Source organism: Ciconia boyciana, chromosome 8, assembly GCF_034638445.1.
Source record: "Ciconia boyciana chromosome 8, ASM3463844v1, whole genome shotgun sequence".
In the NCBI taxonomy this organism is placed as follows: Eukaryota; Metazoa; Chordata; class Aves; order Ciconiiformes; family Ciconiidae; genus Ciconia; species Ciconia boyciana.
Genome location: NC_132941.1, coordinates 26,998,549 through 27,017,261, shown reverse-complemented (window position 1 = coordinate 27,017,261; position 18,713 = coordinate 26,998,549). Strand labels below are relative to the sequence as shown.

Sequence of the window (18,713 nt, the reverse complement as noted above, 5' to 3'; positions counted from 1 at the left end):
TGCATGGTGGCAGTACTACAAAGCAATCTTGTATTAATTTGTTCATTCCTTTCAATATATGTCCTTATACAGTAAATTGTCACCTTTGTGGTCCTGGGTTTGGGACTACAGCTGTGCTGATAGTTTCTGTCTTGTGTTTATACATAATGGGGCAGCTTGCATGATTGAAATGTCTTGCTAGGCCATGTGTTCTCTCAAACATACCCAAATGGGAACTGAGCTCACTAAAGTTTTGAGTGCTCACAGATGAGAAACTAGATCTCAAAGAAAGGCTCTAATCAAGCTCTATAGCCCAGTTTTTTTAGGAGTTTGCCGTATGCACCCTTTTATATATTTTTTTATTTTACAAAATATTGCAGGCTGCATTTAATTCTCTCTATTGCATGTACTATGCAATCATACTTATATTCCACTGATTACATTAGCAGTGATCGTTTATTGTTCTTGCATCCTGAAGATACTACATGAAATTAATTACTCTGTATATGTGCTTTGATCCAGTATTACTCAAAAGTGCATATTTGGGGGAATGTAAAAAAGATTAGTTGATGATGAAGGCTGCTCCTTGTAGCTGGTATTGTGTTTCATTGTTGATTGTGAAGAAAGCTGCATGCAGAAATTCCCATATTTAGTAACAGTAAATGTAAAGCTGTTCCAAGAACTAAGTAGACTGCAAAGTAGGGGAAAAAAAATGTATCCAATCTGATTTAGAGCAATGACCTGTTCCTCTTACACAGATGATAATATTAAACAGCATAAATACTTTTTAAAAAAATTGTTTTTTTCTTTTCTGTCAATGTTAAGCTAGGATAGGAGGGCAAGACTTAGCTAATGGCCCATATTCCCTCTGCAAGGTTCTTTTTTTGTAAAGAAGAGGTATCACAACAGTTGCTCTGTGAAAGTGGAAACATTTTTGACTATTTTAAAAAAATATTGGATAGTCATGCTGTTTCTTCACTGTGATAATAAAAGAAGAAGGAAAAGGTGAACTGTTGCTAGTTGTGTACCTTGTTCAGTGTATAAAAATAACCTGGGTGGTTCCCACAATTCAATAAAGTGTAGTTTTATTCTGTACCATCTGGAAAGAAAAAAAGGAGACAATAAAGAAGTTGCAATATTCAATGGTGTCTTGTGTACCCAAAGATTTAAAAAAAAAAAAAAAAAAAAAAAAAAAAAAAAAGGCAAAGCCAAACCGTGATGCATTGAAAAGAGCCTGTCATGCAGCATGGAGACTTTTTTGGGATGCAACATGTAGCTGCTTTATTGTGGACAGAAGTGGTTTTCAACCTTTAAAACATGAGCAGTATAACTCATTCACTAGGCAAATCAGCTTTCCACATGGAGTACAGTTTGGAGATCTTAGATCAATCTCATTGCTGTCCCCTGGCTGGTTTTTGATGGTGTGGGGGTTTTTTTTGGTAGTGGTTTATTTGGTTGGTGTGTTTGGTTGGGTTTTTTTGTGGGGGAAAGGAGGTACTAAATCTTTCTTAAATTGTGGCGTCCAGAGGTGGATTGAACATTACAGTTCAGGGCCTCTCCAATGCCAATTAGAAAAGAAGTTGTTACTGCTTGTGCTTTCCACTTCTGTAAGTTAAAGTCCTTTTACTTACAGATAGGATTTGGTAGAGCTACACAATGCAGCGTAACAGTGTATTTCAGATTTTAAGTAAGGCACGAGGGACTTTTTATTTTATACAAATATGCTGCATTTTCATAGATTTAACAAGACATGTATCTTCATTTCACACATTTTCTGAGAATTAATTTCTCAAAACTGTATGATTTCTGAGTGATAGACATCTCACAGTATTTCTTAATTCACGAGGTAAACTTTTACTTCTTAATTGTACTTCTGAGCCTTTAAGGCTGTAGCTCTGAGCCTGAAGTTTCTATAATTAGCTATTTCCTAGAACCTGGATAATTATGGTGCTTATATGTTTTGCCCTTAGGTTTAACTTTAAACTTTTTTGTACTTTCTGAATTTGGAAAGTCTCACCAAATATAACTTGTTTGCTTCACAGGACCGAGCCCAAAATCTTAATGAGCGAAGGACCAGTACAACCACCCTGACAGTAGACGTGCTCGATGGGGATGATTTGGGACCAATGTTTCTTCCTTGTGTCTTGGTGAATAATACTCGTGACTGTAGACCTCTCACTTACCAAGCGAGCTTGCCAGAACTGACTGATCCTGTAAGTCATCTTGATTTTTTTTTTTTGAGAGTTTGATATGTTTATTTTGCAAGCAACTGTCATCATCTTCTGTGGACATAATTGAGAGCTGTAACTTGAAGGGTCATGTATGCTTTATGCCACATTTTATGTGCTAAACAAAAGAAAACCAAGGTAAGATATATGTAGGTGAAATTCTAGTTTTGATACAATGGCAGACTGCTCATTCACTACAAGGGCTGAGTCTTGCTGAAATTCTGTAAGTTGTGGAATTGCTTTTCCTGATCTGTCCATGTTTTGCTCTTGAAATATCCTGAAGAAGTACTTTTGAGAAGGGACTTGACATGTTATTCCATTCAGGATTGTTATGGACCTTAGGAGAAATTTTTTTTTTTTTTTTTTTTTTGAAAAGGAAGCATTAGTTGCTAGTCCCTGAAAAGATTATTTATTGCTATTATCTGGTTTCAATCAAGAGGCACTAAAGAGCAATGTGTGTTTATCCCATGTAGATGCTTGTACTAAGTATGTCAGTTAAAACATAAGTTAGGATAAGGGTAAAGGCCAGTGTAAGACTCGTTTCACACTGGAATGTGCACAATGAATCCCAAAAGGAAGAGGTGAGAGCTTTATCATTTCTTGATGCAAGATGGTGCCAATGCCCCTTCCTTACAGGAGAACTGCTGCTTGGTATAATGGAGATGTGCATTTCTGTGGTGGGTGAAACAGAAATATGAATTTCTTAATTGATATTGATATATGACCTTTGATTCATGTATTTAAGAATATAAAAAGGAAGAACCAATAGAATCACTAGGTGTTACCCCACCCAACTGATGATGACATTAAGATAATGTTAAGTACTGACATTAAGATCATGACCTCCCTTGTTCATTGCGGGACACACTGTCAGTCCTGCTTCCCCTAACCAGAAGACAGGGGAGGCTGAGACGTGTGGCAGTTCCTGCTATTCTCTGACTTATTCATCTTGCTGTCCTGTGTCTGGTGGTCTTTTGCCATTCCACACATTATGATTTCCTGCTTTGTCTGGCCTCAGGGTCCCACTGCAGATATGCTTGACCAGGGATGCCAAGCACTGCCACTACCCTGCCTGGTTGATTCAGATGATGCTCTTAGTCAGTTTCAAAATCTCTCACAGTTGTTTTATCCATTTAAGAACAGCTGAAATTGAGTCTAATATATAGCAGTTGATCAATTGCTTCTGCACAGGTTAATGGTACAGGCTCTGGTTTAATAACAGGTACAATCTCAAGGAGGTGACATAAGCCTTATTGTAATCAAGATGTGTGATTAGTGTGCCTTCTGGATAAGGAAGGTTTAGAACAAGTTTCAGGGAGGTGGTATAAGTCAGTCTGGACCCCTTGGCAAGCTTCTGGAGGAAGATTGGGTCTTACAGAGCACGTGCACCTCCAACGGAGGTGGTATTTCTCTCTACCGGAGAAGCTCTTCCTAACAACTGCAGCCTGATTTGTAAGGTGCAGCAAGACTGGAGCCTTGAAATACTCAGCTTTTGACAGCAGCAAATCAGTTGGGAAAGGGAAGGAGAGAGACGTTCCAGATTTAATCTTATTATATTGATTTACGTATCTCTCTTTCACTTGTACACCTTGGTATTTGATAAGCCTTTGTAACAGTGTTGTCTGTTTTGGACTTTGTGTTTTGGATTTTTGTTTTTAATTTTACATTAATTTGGCTTGGGCTCAATGTCATTTTAAGTTAACTGGGCAACCACAAGTTATTCCCTAGCTGAGCATGTGGCCTCATCAAGGTTACTGGGGTACCCAGACTGTGCAGGATGGCAGAGTATGACCCCATTTTATCTGCATAGATCTGATAGAGTTCCCAGTACAGAGGTAGGTAAGGCAGAAATTATGAATAATTGGTGTTTGGTCATTACCTTGCTTTTATCTGGTTACATTAAGGTATAATGCAAGTCATATAATTTTCCTGATACAGCTCTCTTAGATGGAAGGAATCCAGCTCTGTCTTTTGTTCCTGCCCTTGGTCAGGCACATAAACTGCACTGGAAGACAAAGTGGTGTCTGCCAAGGAGGGTATCTAGGCTAGGAAAAATCTGACTTGTGATTAGGTGCTGAGATGTGCAAAATGTGTTCATTCAACTTCACAAGCTACAATCTGCTCAGGAGTCAGCTTTTTTGTTTACTTTTTGGCTTTTTTGCGTCAAACTGCACCTTGAGAAACCTGATCTATGAAATGAGAAACTGGTTCTGTTGATAAACTACCAGCTATTTGCTGCTTATCTATTTGTAGCACTGCGGCTGTTTTGATAAATGTAAGTGGAAGAAGGATGTTTGAACTCAAAGTTCTACCTTTGTACCTCAAATATTTACTTGACTTCTAATCTATAATTCATTTAGAAGATATGGATGGTACCTAAAAAGGTTCAGCTAGTAAACATATGTATTACATTTGTCCTGCAAACAAGCAGTATAATAAAATGCAGAGAAGCCTGAGCTGTCTGGACTAGCTAGGAGCTGACAGTGGACGCATGCAATGCTCTGATCTGGCAAAGCAGCCTGGGCAGAGGACCCCGTTCAGAGATAGGTTGGAGATTGCTGCATGATGTGAAACCATTGCGTTGCACCACGTAGACAGGACCTATCTGAGTCCGTAATGCTGTAAGACTATAACTACGATGTCAGATTATATAGAAGCTGGTAGTGACCAATATACTCCTCACAACAATTTATCTGAAGTTTCTTGCACCAGTTGTTTTTTTAAAAGATTGATCTTTACTACACTGTAGGTGTTGAATCTTCCAGTGGGTGTAGCAAATAGAACAGAATGCTGTTCGCTGAAGTTTTTTTAATTGTAGCCATACATAGGCTAAAGGACTATTTTTTGTCCAACGTTGTCATTTTTTTAATTTGCTTTTTAATTTTTCAATGAACATGAGAAGGAATATTAATGAATCTAGAACAAAGAGCGTTGAAGTATGAATTATTCAGAAGCAGTAGCTTGAAAAACAAGTCCTGCTTTACAGGGCAACATGCCTACTCAGCAGACCCCTAAAGTAAAGAATTTAATGTAACTGGTAAGAATAATATTTTTGTTCAGTCTTGCACAATTACTTATCTTTAGTTGTCCTTCGTGAATTTATTGAGGTAAAAATTGTATTTCCTTTCCAAGCTTCTTTCCCTTAGATGCTCTAAACCAGTGGGTTACATTGGCAATGAAGAATCCATACACCATGTGCTTTGTTTATGGACTTTGGCTAACAGAGATGAGAGAGGCCAGCAAAATTAATGGATCTCTTTGTTACCAGAGAAGCAATTTATTTTCCTGAAGAACAATATCAAGGTTTACACTATGCCTTCTGAAAGTTGGTCTGACTCATGGCAGTATTAATAATATTACTAAATCTGCTCCAGGCTGGTCAGAGTGCTGTATAATTACTGTTTATACACTTGTAAAACCCTGTTTTGCATTTCTGCTATTTGTACAGATGGTGTAAATTTCCCCAAAGCTGCAGATCTTCCAAGCAGAGCCAAAGGTTATCTGATGGTCCTCTCTGGGTGTGCATATAGAATGAAATGTGATAGTACCTTCTCGGTCAGCTGGGTGCTGCCTGTAACCGACTGAGCTTTGCCACAAGGTGCAGTGTTCTGCATTGGTGGTTGCCTAGTTTTGTGAGTGTCACTTTTGCAGAGCCACTAATGAGCTAGTGTAATTAATTGCTATGATGGCCTTATTACATCTAGGATCACTAAGGTCATATAAACATTAGTGTCTCTGATATCAAATGCTTGTGAGATGCTTTTGCAACTTCGTAGAGGAGGCGGAAACTCATAGTTTGGAGTTAACAAACTTTGCATGTTTTTGTAGCACATTAACTATTCTGAATGCTTAATCCTGTGGTAGGTGAGTGGTAAGTGAGGGCTAAACTGCCTCACCACTGCTGACGCCCAGACACAGAGCTCAGTTAACAGCCTGTAATCCACACCTTAGGTTATGTATTGCTTCCCTGGGCAGTAATTTGCTTGTGAAGTGCTACCTGTTGAGTCTGATTCAGTGCCCATGACAGTGATGGAGTAAGCTGCTTTACAAGTTCCCAGACCAGGAGGGCAAAGAAATAAATCTGAATTTTAAGTTCTCTAATAATCATTGCAAAAACTATTATCTTACAGAAAAGACACCAAAGCCCATGACAGCATTCAGAGTCATTGTTTGAAGTTCCGTCTTGTAATACATGTGCAAATTGTTTGACTTCATTTCCTTTAGGGGAATGCAAAGTACAGCTTCAGTGTTGTCTTACAATGAGCTAGCATATACCTTTCAAAATTCGAGTGCTACAAGCCAAATATGTTGCCTTATAACTAAAAGAAAAGAGGTATCTGTGCTAGATGAAAGGATGCATGTATGAACCTCCTGTGTCTGCTAAATGGTCCATATACTTCTGTGTATTTTCCCCTAACTGTAACTGTCCTACTTTCTCTCTAGGAATGAGTTTATTGTTGTTAGCTATATTTCTGTTTCTGAGAAAACCTGTGTTGTTAGGTTTTGGTTGGTTTGGGTTTGGTTTTTTTTTTACATAGTTTTATATTTGCCGTAGTGTTTCTGTGTCTGATCAAATCTGGTAAGTATTTTATTTTTTTCATTGTCTCAGGAAGACTTCAGTAAGTTAGCATTTATTGTATGTAGCAACAGTATGTGCAAGTCATCAAATGGAGTTAAAAAAAATGTAACCTCATGAACATCTCATAACCTTGGAAAGATTTCTCCTCCTTCTTTCCCCTTTAAGCTATTCCTGTCATGCTTACTTTTGAAGGTTTTGTCCATTTCTATACTCAATTTTTTCCATTGTCATGCAAAGAAGGAAAGCCAATTAGCAGTAAAATATAGATTAGGTTTATTTAATCAGTTACTGGACGACTTTCGCAACAGACTGATTAACTATCAGTTTCTGTAGGGTAATTATCAGTCCACAAGAACACTAATATACTCCATGACACCTACGTGGCTTTGTTTGTACTAATTCAAGATTCAACACTTTAAACACCTAGCTGCATTATGAGACATTGCTTATTAATGCATCACTGATGTATCTTTCTACATAGAAAGTATTTATTTTTGTACTAATTATCCTCAGTATCCTTAGGAGTTGTGTCAGCAGGGACCTTACAAAGTCTGTGGGCTCAGCTGCCCTGTTGAGCAGAGCCTCAAGGAGATGGGTCTGAGCAGAGGACTGCTAGATGAAACGCTAAAATAAAAATAAATAAATAAAAATTCTCCAAAGAACAATGTGGTTGAGGGGGATAAAAAAAGATGTTGAAGAGCAGGAAGTGCCCTTAGAAGTCCTCAGGCTTTTGTTAGCAAGAAGGACCTCTTTAGTTAGATTAGTTTGCATTCAGGGGAAGAAAACTGAACTTTTAAGAGGTGGTAATCCTGCTGGATAAAAGCCTTGCCTGATCAGTCAGGGAGGAAGTCCTCCCTGAAGAGCACTGCGTGCATCCTGTAACACATAGTTTTGAAACTCTGGAAACTGCAGACTTTTGATGGTAAGGTGAAATGAACAGTTTGCTGTCACAGAAATCAAGAGTTACAATATTTTTTTAATTGTGAAGTTAGGTCATTATATATTCTATATTTAAAACTGAGCAGAGTCTTTTCTGATTGCTTCAACCAGCTTCTTACCCCCGCCCCCAAGGAGAAAGGTTTTGAATACTTCATACAAGGGACAAAAAAGTACATTGACTTTCATATATGCAAAGCATAATACAAAGCGTAATAAACCATCATAGTATTAGTAATTGTGGCTATACAGTAAATTCATCAAATCCTCAATGTATCTTGACAGAAAGTACATCTTACTTGGAATCCAGAGTCACTGGAATAGTTCCCAGTTAGCAGTGAAAAATGTATTTTGCATCAGACTGATAGTTACGTCAAGAATGACAGGTGCTTTTTAAAAATTGCATTTTATCTTTTCATTTCTTGCTGAAACTCTAGGGGCAATCACAACAGTTTTTCTCCAAGCCATTTCCCATTCTCTTGCAACATTCTAGCCCAGGGCGACGTCCTGTAGCGGTTGCAGTAAAATAACTTTCATATCACCTTCCCTGGTGTATTGCTGTTTGGCTTTTATTTGTGTTTATTGTTTGGGGAATTGGGAACTGACCCTTTATGGTACCTTCTGGGCACCATCACCTATTGCAGTGGGCAGACTGTGGGATGTGCAGGAAATAGGTGATTCTCTGGGTATGAGAAATGGAAATGCTGTAGGAGGGAAATGAGATTACGGCACTACAGGAAAGCCTGGTTTCATTGAGGTGGAGAAGAAAGAAGGAGTTTGGAGGACTTGAAGTCATTTGATCCAGTGGGTGGGGCTGGTGTTGGGAACACAGGATGCTTCTGTAAGTAACCAGGTTTAATCAGCTCTGTACAAATCAGTTCTATGCTTATTATTGATAGCTAATTAACATTGCAGAGGATGTGCTGTTTTTTCAGTACCTCTGGGCTTGAGGATGACAACCACTTAACAATTCTTTCTAAAGTAATTTCATTGCACTTCCTTGCTATCTGTACAAATCCCAATTCCTTCTAAACAGAAAACCTCCTGGAAATTTTCTCATAGAGACATGTTAATATAAAACTTGCAAAACAAGTAATATCTGAAACTTCTAGAAACAGCATCTCCTCAACTTAGTTACAGTGGCAGGTATTAGTCAAAGAATAAAGTTCATCAAAATGTTCTGGGTTTTTTTTAGTGGTGCTTTTTATTTTATTTAGTTATTTCGAATTTTTGCTGTGGGAGATACCTACCCACAGAAGACGTTTTATCCAGGTACCTGCCGTGCAAACTAAAACCAAATAACTTTCCCTGAGCTTTGAGAGAGACTTGCTAGTTCAGCCTGAGCTGCCATACAGATGCTAAGTAAGATTTTTGTGGCACTGAAACAGACAGTCTTCATAATTTGGGAAGTTAAAAATTTAGACTGAGTTGAAGTGAATACGTGTGGTTAAATCAACTTTAATAAAACCTTTCAACCTTTCTTGCCTTTTCTTGTAAGCATGACCGCTTAAAGTCAGATGTGCATGGGGGTGAATGCTGACATTCAAACTGCATAAAAGTAAAAAATCAGGTTAGATGGCCAGTTTTTCTTCCCAAATCATTTTTTTCTTGATTAGATATGGTACATTTAAAACTGCAAATGTTCATGGCTAATTTAGGAAGTTGTTAGTTTCTGAAGCAGTTTATGTCAATATGTCTTTTTTTTCTTTGCTCTTTTACTAAGATTTGGAATCTTTCATTGAAACATGGTAAAAGCCAGCCTTTGGCTTACTCTGCCTGTATAGTCTTACGAGCTGTACTGGTGATTTAGTTGCATCAAGCATCAGGAAATTATTTGAGAGATAATTTCTTTCTAGTTATTCTTTTCTCAGCAAAATAGATGCTATCCAATTTTTGGGACTGATGCTAAATGATCTTGTAGGGGATGGTATTTACGCTTTGTCCTGGGATTAGACCATGATTGAGCACAATGATGTCCGCTGGCGTAACTGGATGTTTGAAGTGTGGCTTGGGTTTGTGGGTTCCTGAAATAGAGCTATAATCAGTAGGAGAACTCATGTTTCTCTTTATACAAACATTTTTGATAAGGAAAGAAGTGACTTTGCATTTTGAATAGGCAGTGTCCAGCTTTGCAGTGGTACCTGGCATTGAGACTTAATGCTGAAATTGGAGGTATGCCAAGGCGCTCTAGGAAAGTAGGTTGGCTGTTTATAGAGGCACATCTTGCTGCCTAGCCCAGTAGATATGCTCTGTCTCCCTCTTGCGTGGAAGTTTTTTGTTGTTTTTTTCCCTCCGTCTGTTTCTTTATCCCTTCCTATGTTAGAGACTGATCTTAGCTTTGAATTCAGATGTGCGTTTCTCAGTAATCAATACATGGGAACGCACAAATTCCTTATTAACTGTGCTGTGTTCATCTTTGACTTCAACTACATTCATGCTGCCTGAGGATCCCTTTTACATTTACCAATAACAAATGCGTGCGTTCTTTGTACCATGTGGTTTCAGGGCTTGATAGGAAAGAGAAATAAGCATAAGCATGCTTTGGTTTTAAATAAATGTTTAGTTGAGAAGATAAACTTCTAATAGCTGTTATTTCAGAGTTTCTATACAGTCTGTACAACAAATGATTAAAGGTAAAAGCTTTATATTTTGTTTAACATTTCTGCAGCCATTCTCTAATGAATGTAGTAGCTCCAGAGCATAGAAAATCATGCCTCTTGTACGTTATAGTCTAGGCTGTTAACTTTTTGGTTTTACTGTATGCATGTGTTGTCCAGCTTTCTGTATGAACTCATTCTCATATTTAATGCCATAATCATTTTGCCTTTTCTTCACAAATGCTACTGTATCTGAGTAAATATTAGACAAAATAGCACTGGTAAATCGTTATTTGCTCTAAAAGGTTTATGTACTTTCTTACCTGTATACTATATCTTAGAATATTTATTTAGAAAAGCCTGGCAATTGGCGTTAATTAGATGAAAATCTTTGGTGAAAGATAGCATGTGCTGTCAACTGTTGGGCTGTAAGATGAATGAGTTCCTGTGTATTTACTAGTCAAAAATTATTTGGTAGACAGGGCAATGGTGTCACTTCAGCCATACTACAAGAACAAACCAGAGAAATGCTTTAAAAATCGGGGCTGTATCTATATGTTCTTGGCTTGTTGCTTGTTCAGTAAATTAGAAAAGAATTTCTGTCATGTCTGAGGCTTTGAATAGTCCCTTTGCCACTGGCTGAAAGATGAGCAAATTGACCCATTTTTCAGGTATTAATTTTTCATTAGCAATTTAGGTAAAACCTGAAACTCAGACTAGGAAAGGGAAAATGAAGATTGATTTCCATGACATGTATGCAGTTGTTGGTGTATTTTTTTTATTGAAAAAGGCAAATTGTTATGGCCAAGTTATTTGCAGTGTAGTTGAGCAGCAGATAGCAATTTTTCTAATTAAATTTAAGCATAGATGCATGATGAACTGCTGGGCAATATTGAATTGCTTTGGAAGTCGGAAAGCAATTCAAAAGCAATGATAAAATCCTCTCTTATGTGCAGTTTCCCCTTTAAAGTTTATGGATAAACTTTTCATTTGCATTTTTTTCCACTCTTTTCACTCTAATTGCAGCCATACAGAAGTCACCAAATTGATATTAAGATCAAGGTAATGGACAATGTTAAACAAGCAGTAGTGTTCACACTAGATTTACTAGCATAGGCTTTTTTATAACTCGATATCGGTGATTTTGAATTAACTCTATGGAAATGACTCTTTCAGCAAAGTCAAAAGGGACAGCTTTGATAAGCTATTGATTATCTGCTAGTGCATGATAAGGAGTCATAAAAGGTGTTCTAAGTCTTCTGTTATGATTTTTCCCTTCCTTTTCTGTTTTTGTGATTGATTGTCTGTCTCCTATATGCAATCTCTTGATAAGTAGGGCCTTTTTTTTAAAGGAAATGTCACTGAAAAGTAGTGAAGCATGAAAAGCTTAAAATTACAAAGATGTGATATTACAGGTAATTAATTTTTATGTATTTGGGAGTATACCAAGATGGCATGGCTAATTAAAAAGAACTGTGAGTAAAACTGTCAGTAACTTTAATGTGTGAATACATGAACCTGAGAATTGTTTTCTATAATCTCTATTAGCAGGCAGGCAAGCACTTCACTTGCTTGATATATTGATGAGGCAGGGTAGTCACTGTTTAGTGTCTAAGATTAACTTGCGATTTTAAATATAGATGTATTTCAGATAGAGGGGAAGTTAAGTTGGCTGCTTTTCACTTCAAGAACAAACAAAACCATGCCTGTAATTTATAAAATGTGATGAATCTTTAAAGCAACCAGATGTTTCAGTTATTGAAAACACTGTTTCTGGTTGAGAAAATTATAGCAAGGCTGCAGAATAAGTGAATATAGTCTGAAATATACTTTCCTGCTGGTGATTTTAATCAAGTTGCGTTTCAGAAATAGAGTTGATGTCTATGGGTAGGAGTAAAGTGATATGTCACAGTTCGCTCTGAGTACAGGAAACTTGCTTTAAATGTGGGGTTACTATGGTGGAGATCTTGCCTCGTATGTTTGGTACATACCAGAAAAGGGGGGAGAATAGCAAATTTAATTGAAAGGTAGACCAGAAAGACACATGGACTCTTTTTATCATGTGAAAAGAGAATTGGTTGAGCATGATTTACATGCTTTAGGTTTTCACTACTAATAATCCTTCTTAAAATGCACAATTGGAGGTTTTAAGGGAAAAAAGTTCAAGCTTGACTGAAAACTGAGAAGTTCTGGGCAATATAAAGTAAAAAATGAAATAGGAAAAGAAATATATCATTGCAGATCATCTTTGAAGCTATGTTTGGGGTGAGAGAAACACATTTTGTTTATTGCTAGGACTGGGTTATCAAGTGAGCCGTGATACACAGTGGCTATGGGGCTCCCTTGCAGGCGTGGGAGGAGCAGGAACTCTGTAGTTCACCAGAGACCCAATCTGGGATGAATATTTGGCTGATGGTGAAAACAGGCACATTTTCTAGGTATTTATCAAGTGGTAAAGAGAAATTTTAGAGAGTTAATCTCAAATCTGATTCCTTTAATTATCCAAAGTAAGGGGGGAATAAACGGGTAAAAATGATTGATTTTTATCATATACATAATTTTCTTCTTTTTTCCAAATATGGAAATGTTCCATTAATTGCCTGATATTTATCATCATGGTTAGTAACTTACTGGGAACACTGGGAAAATATTCGATTCTTATAGCTTTGTCAGAAGCTAAGAAGAAAAACAGTCCCGATTTTGCTTGGAAGAAGTAACTGTGGAGCTGTAATTAGAAGTCATTTCCTTTAAGAAAAGAAGATGATCTACTTTGATTGATTCAAAGTTTGGTCTGGCACATCAGCCACATAAGCAAAATACATAAAATATTTGAGAGAGATCACCAGGGTTCCTGGGTGGGTTTGATGTGTGCAGTAGTACAGGTTCACTAGCATAAACCACCTTCTTGTTGTGTGGCAGAATCAATGACAAAAATCTATTCATTTAATGAAGTACAAAAACTGACAAACACCCTAGTCTTAGTTCAAAAGATCTTGCTGTTTCATCTTATTGTATTCTTTGTTCATTCTCCAGTTTTCATTTTGAAGTTTGTTAGAAGGAAGGAAAAAAAAACCCAACTGCCTCATAATAAATAAGACTTTAGCATAATGCGTGAGATCACACAGCTTACAAAAATAATTATGTGAGGACAGTAGAAAAGTGTGATTCCTCACATTTGTGAGATATCCCACAACCTGGGGTTTGAAACTGTCTTGCTTTCTGTGATGCCATTAAGGGATTTCAGATATGAAGTGATTGAGCCTTTCTCTCCTCAAAAACTTGAGCTTCAGGAGAGGAAAGAGTGCCTGAGAAAATACCATCCCTGTCTTGTTCTGAGCTCTGGTCTGTGTCTTGAATATACAATCAACTATTTGTGTGATTTAATTGCTGCCTTGGATATTTGCCATGACAAAAAAGCCACTTTCACAATATGCACGTCTGTTTTCTATTTCATAAAACCGTGTTTGTTACGGTGTGAAGTGGCACTATTGTCAGAGGAAGCATATGTATTAATTTATTTGATCCTTAAATGTCATTTAGAAACATTTAAAGGTTTTCAGTGTTGACATTTAGAGAAAATACTTTTGCATTGATGCTTTATCACTGAACTTCAGAAAAATTCTCATTTATGTCTTAACACTGATTCTTGTAGAGATAATTACCATTTCAATAGCTAGGCTATCCTGTTAAACTATAAACTAGCTGTTTAAGGGTGAGGAAGAAAGATTCCTCTTTTCAGCTTGTTGTCACAATGCAGAGGGTGCAGATTATATTAGTTCTTCAGATATTCAAATAATGATTCATTAGTTAAGGTTTTGAAGATTTCTGCAAGTACGCTTGCAGGTAATGGGAGATAAAGTAGCAGAGGAGCTTCCTTTCTGGGGCGGAAGTGTTAACCCTCGGAGGCTGCAGGAGTGCTGCTTCCTTTTTGATCACCACGAAGTCTTGTGGCCTGCTCAGAAACAGGCTTTTGCTGTCACCTTCTCATCAGCAATTGCGTGGCATTCCACAGCCAAGAGCATGTGATTTGACACAGACTTCCTTGCCAGGCTTGGCATTCACAGTATAGCTCTTGCTAGCAACATAGTTATGGCAGCTCAGAGCTCACCTTGGCCTGCTCTACCTGTTTTTTTGGTTGTCCCTGGTCTTTTAAGGCTAACTTGGGAGTCTTCTTGGTCCACTGCAGTCTGTGGTACAGATGTGCCCTTGTTCTACTTTTTGTTGTTGTTGTCGTCTTCCCAAGGCAGTGTTTGCCCTTGAGGGGCCAGCAGCCTTCCCAGCTGTGTTGTCCATGTTGGGATCACACCAGGGAGGGAGCAGCCAAAGAACCCTTGCTATCCCAGTCCAGCAGCTCAGCTTCTCCCAGTGCCCTGCCCCCCTGTCTAAAATGTGAAGAAGCCAGAGAGAATGTGTTGTGCCACGACAAAGAGTGTTTCCCTGCCTCCAGCCATGGGCTGCACGATGCAGTTGTAGGGTAGGGAATGAGCAGCCTATCATCACCATTACCAGGACGATTATGTTTGTCTCTTCTCTGTGCTATTGATAATGCTTCTGTAGAAAACCTTGCTTAAATCCTAGCAGTTTTTCCTCTAGAGCATGAGGAAATTCATGGTGAGCTGGAACGCCCTCTTTGGAAACAGGAAAATGTGGTTAGTCTGCATTTGGCTCTGCATCAATACCTCTGGCTGTACAGCAGTGCTCAAGTTTAAAGCAGCTAATATGGTTAGATAGGTAGGAGTTTGCTTTGTAAATAATTCCCGCTTTTTGTTCTGGAAGAGTATTGGGCTTTGAGAAAAGAAGGATTTAAATGCAAGAGTAAAATTTCACTATAAAAGATGTGAGGATGAACTTACGGATGAAGTGAGCCTTGCAGATTGTGTGTGTACATGCACACACGTGATATATCTGCATAACTGCACAAATTTATTGAAAATTAAACTATCAGAATACACCTAGGAAAACTAATTTTTCCTTTAACCTTCATTCTAAGTGGCATTAATGCCACTGTTAATGTTACCATTAAAGTAGTGTAATAAAGTGGTTATAATAATGGTGAGATAGAATTTGTAGCTGGCTCTGGGCACAAAATCTCTACCTAAAATTATCTCTTGACAGGGTGACAAACTTTAATGAGAAAAAGGACAGTGGTGGATACAGTTTGAATAAGTCAGGTGTTAGGTAGTTACAGCTGACATTCCCATGCCTGAACTAGAAAAGCATCCATTTACTTGCAAGTACCACCAAAAAAAAAAAAAAAAAAAAAAATCAGTAAAGAAAATGTAAATGTTTTTTCATAAAGCTGAGAGTGCTGGTCCATAGTGATGTTTTGCTAACCCCAAATGTTGAACTCCTGTATCAGCCTGACTGATGGGAACACTGCTTGACTGCAGATTCAATACTTCCGAAATTTCCTCTCCTTTGAGACTTCTGACTTTGCTTGTTCCTCCAGGTGAGAAAATGGGTCTACCAAAGCAAAGTTCTCTGAAGGAAAATACTAAATGTGTAAATAAAAAACCAAACCAACAACATTATCTTAATAAAATGTATGTGTAAAATGAATCAGTCAAGAGACAAAGGATCTGGGTGAAACACTGACCTATTCATTTCTATGTTTACCTTTTTTGACTTTTAAATGAATTAGTGTTTTGTTATGGGGTTTTTTGTCTAGTTTCATACAAATTAATGTAAGAAAGATCCCACCAGTGATACTGATTATACTTCCCCAAAGGGTTCTCCCATGTTGCAATTAGAAGCGCTGTCTTAAAAATTGATAGTAGAGATTTTTTTTTTGTTCTGTGAACCTGTCTGATTTTTGAGCCAAGGTAAACTTTTAGCCCCTACAGTGCCTGTAGCAAGGAGCCACCATAGCATGACTGTATTTGGGTGAAGGTCCTTGTTGTTCTGCGCATTTTGAGCCTGCCACCAGGTAATTTGTTTAGACGATCCTGAGCTGCTGGTTTGCAAGAAGCAGTGAGCAGTTGATGCATGCTCTCTGTAACACACAGTTTTATAGACCTTTCACGTATTTCTTGTCATTTTTTTCAGGCTGAAAGGTACTTGCTAAGCCAGAGTCTGTATGTATACAGGCTATGCCCTGCTTTTGATCATACCTTTGATCATAACTTTTCATGCCTTTTCTAGTATATTATATTGTGGCTAATTTTTCAAAGGCATAAGGAAGCCATCAGCCTCTTCTCCTTAACAGTATCAATTAAGATTAAATGTTTGCAAACTCAGCTGAAATTAGCAACTGTTGACATAGCTGACAACTGTGTTCCTTTTTACCATCTGAGAGAAATATGCATTTAAAAGAAAACAATTTTTTTTGGTAATGAAGTTACTCTTAGAAAAAAATATCTTTAAGTTAGTACAGTGAAGTGTTAAAATGACCTTTAAATAATTTCTATTCTTTGTGAATCTGTGTCAGGCAGAAGTAGGTGTGTTTTGTCTTGGGTTTTACACCTTGTTTTTCTGCAGCTGTTCTCTTATCTCATTCTGAATCCTGAACAGAAATCATAATAGTAAACCTACCATCAAGAATTTGAAAGATAATCAAGGAAATAGGCTTCATAGTTTGTATGGAAAAAAGTGACATGTCAAAAAGGAAATGTTTCTTGTTCTTTAATCACAGTCATCACATTGGAATGAGTAGAACCTCCAAATTGAATTCTTGCTTTTGCCTGAATTACACAGGAGATTATACCTGCGTGCCAAGGCAGGAGGCCCACTGCATAATGCATTTTGTTTAGTCTCCAGCACAGATTCTCTGTTGGAGACATTTCTTATAAAGCATGTCAGATACAGAAAAAGCAATTTAGTAAACACTGTAATCAGATCCTGATGAAATTCAACTCTTTGTTGGACCTGCCGTTCCTGGAAGACATCATTGATAAAAATAGTCTCTATTTTTCTGTTTGCTCTGATTCATTATGCTATCTTGCTGCTCTTTCAAAATATTTTTCTCCCCTCAAAGGTGGCTTGTTTTTACAAATAAATGAAAGGAATTGTGGTTTTTGACAGCTTACTCTGTTAACAACACGATCTGTCAGGATATTTGAATTTTACAGTTTTGATTTTAGTAAACTGCATAAACATTGGACACAACAGAAAACTAAGAATGCAGCAACCATGGATTATATTGAACAACCAAATTAGGTACTAAAAACTATTTGACAATTATGGTGCTGAATTTAGAAAGCAAGTTCCTTTTTAATAATCAATCTTGCGACCTAGTTTTTCCTATCAGTTAGCAAAACACTTTTTGTACCCCCAGAGAAGACATGAGAGGTTAGTTCAGACATGTCAACTGCATAAATTATCTGCTGTTGCTTTTTATCAGTGGCTTTTAGAAATGAAAGTAAACTTCTTAATAAATAAATAAATATAAAAGTTAGATTTATTTTAAACTTGCAGATCAACCCCCCATTATAATTACCTTCTGCTTAATACATATGTTTGAACTGAACAATTTTTAACAATGATTTCATAATACCAATTTTACTATCTACTGTTAATAGTTAGATTCCGCTGGATGGACTGTTGTAACACAGTTCCTGTTTTACTTACTGGTATTGATAAAAGTGCCCTTTCACCCAAGTGCTACACAGCAAAGCTAATCTCCAGGAATGCTGCTCAGTGCTGCTCGTATTTCATTTTCATATCAAGTGTGGACATTTCACACAGTCTGATTGAACTCTGAAACATCATCTGGTGGTAAGAGGTATTATTTTAACAGAGCATGGACCTTCAGATGTATGTACAGTGTTGCAAAAAAGTAAGAAGTATCAATTAGGTGAACTGGCTGCAAATCTCTAGGTTGAGCAACATAGATTTTGAGGGGGTTGGTTTCCTGATGTGGGTTTGCCCTTTCTTGGGGAACAGTTTCCGAGGCACAGAATTGTTGCTATATAAATCTAGCTCCTGTGACAATTTGATCAGAACAGCTTTCTGCAGAGGATTTACTCTCCATTCTCTTTCAGCTTCACAGTGTGTTTTAAAGCTGTGCTTGGGGTTTTCTTCCTCTCTCTTTGTACTGGCTTTCAGTTGAGCTCTTAGCCCAAAAGTTTGGTGTTCTGTATTGTGTCAAAAAGGAGGGTCAGAAAATCCCATTCACCCTGTGTTCCTGTACATCTTCATATCGCATTAGCCCTCCAAGACTAGCATAGGAAATTCTGCAGACCCCTAACAGGAGGCACTGCTTCTCCCTGTGTTTGCTCACTGATCAAAGGGAGTGTCTGTAGGCACTTGTAGCTATCAATGTGAAGGCAAGAAGAGAGGGAGGATAGTGAGATCCTGCAAATAGGAAATTTGACATGACAAACTCAGTCTGACTAATGGCAAGTTTTTGGTAGTATCTTCAGCTGAATATAGTTTTCTAGGGTGTTTCTTGCTTTT

The 18,713-nt window shown here is 37.6% G+C and overlaps 1 protein-coding gene across 4 annotated transcripts in view; it reads left to right on the top strand.

Moving 5' to 3' along the window:
- The window catches only part of PCDH15 (protocadherin related 15), a 378,762-nt gene that overhangs the window by 116,189 nt on the left and 243,860 nt on the right, over nt 1-18,713 (top strand). For all 4 annotated transcript variants that reach the window (XM_072869959.1, XM_072869956.1, XM_072869957.1 and 1 more), the window contains exon 7: nt 2,022-2,192. In XM_072869959.1, coding sequence (XP_072726060.1) covers nt 2,022-2,192 — 171 coding nt within the window. The remainder of the gene's footprint in view (nt 1-2,021; nt 2,193-18,713) is intronic.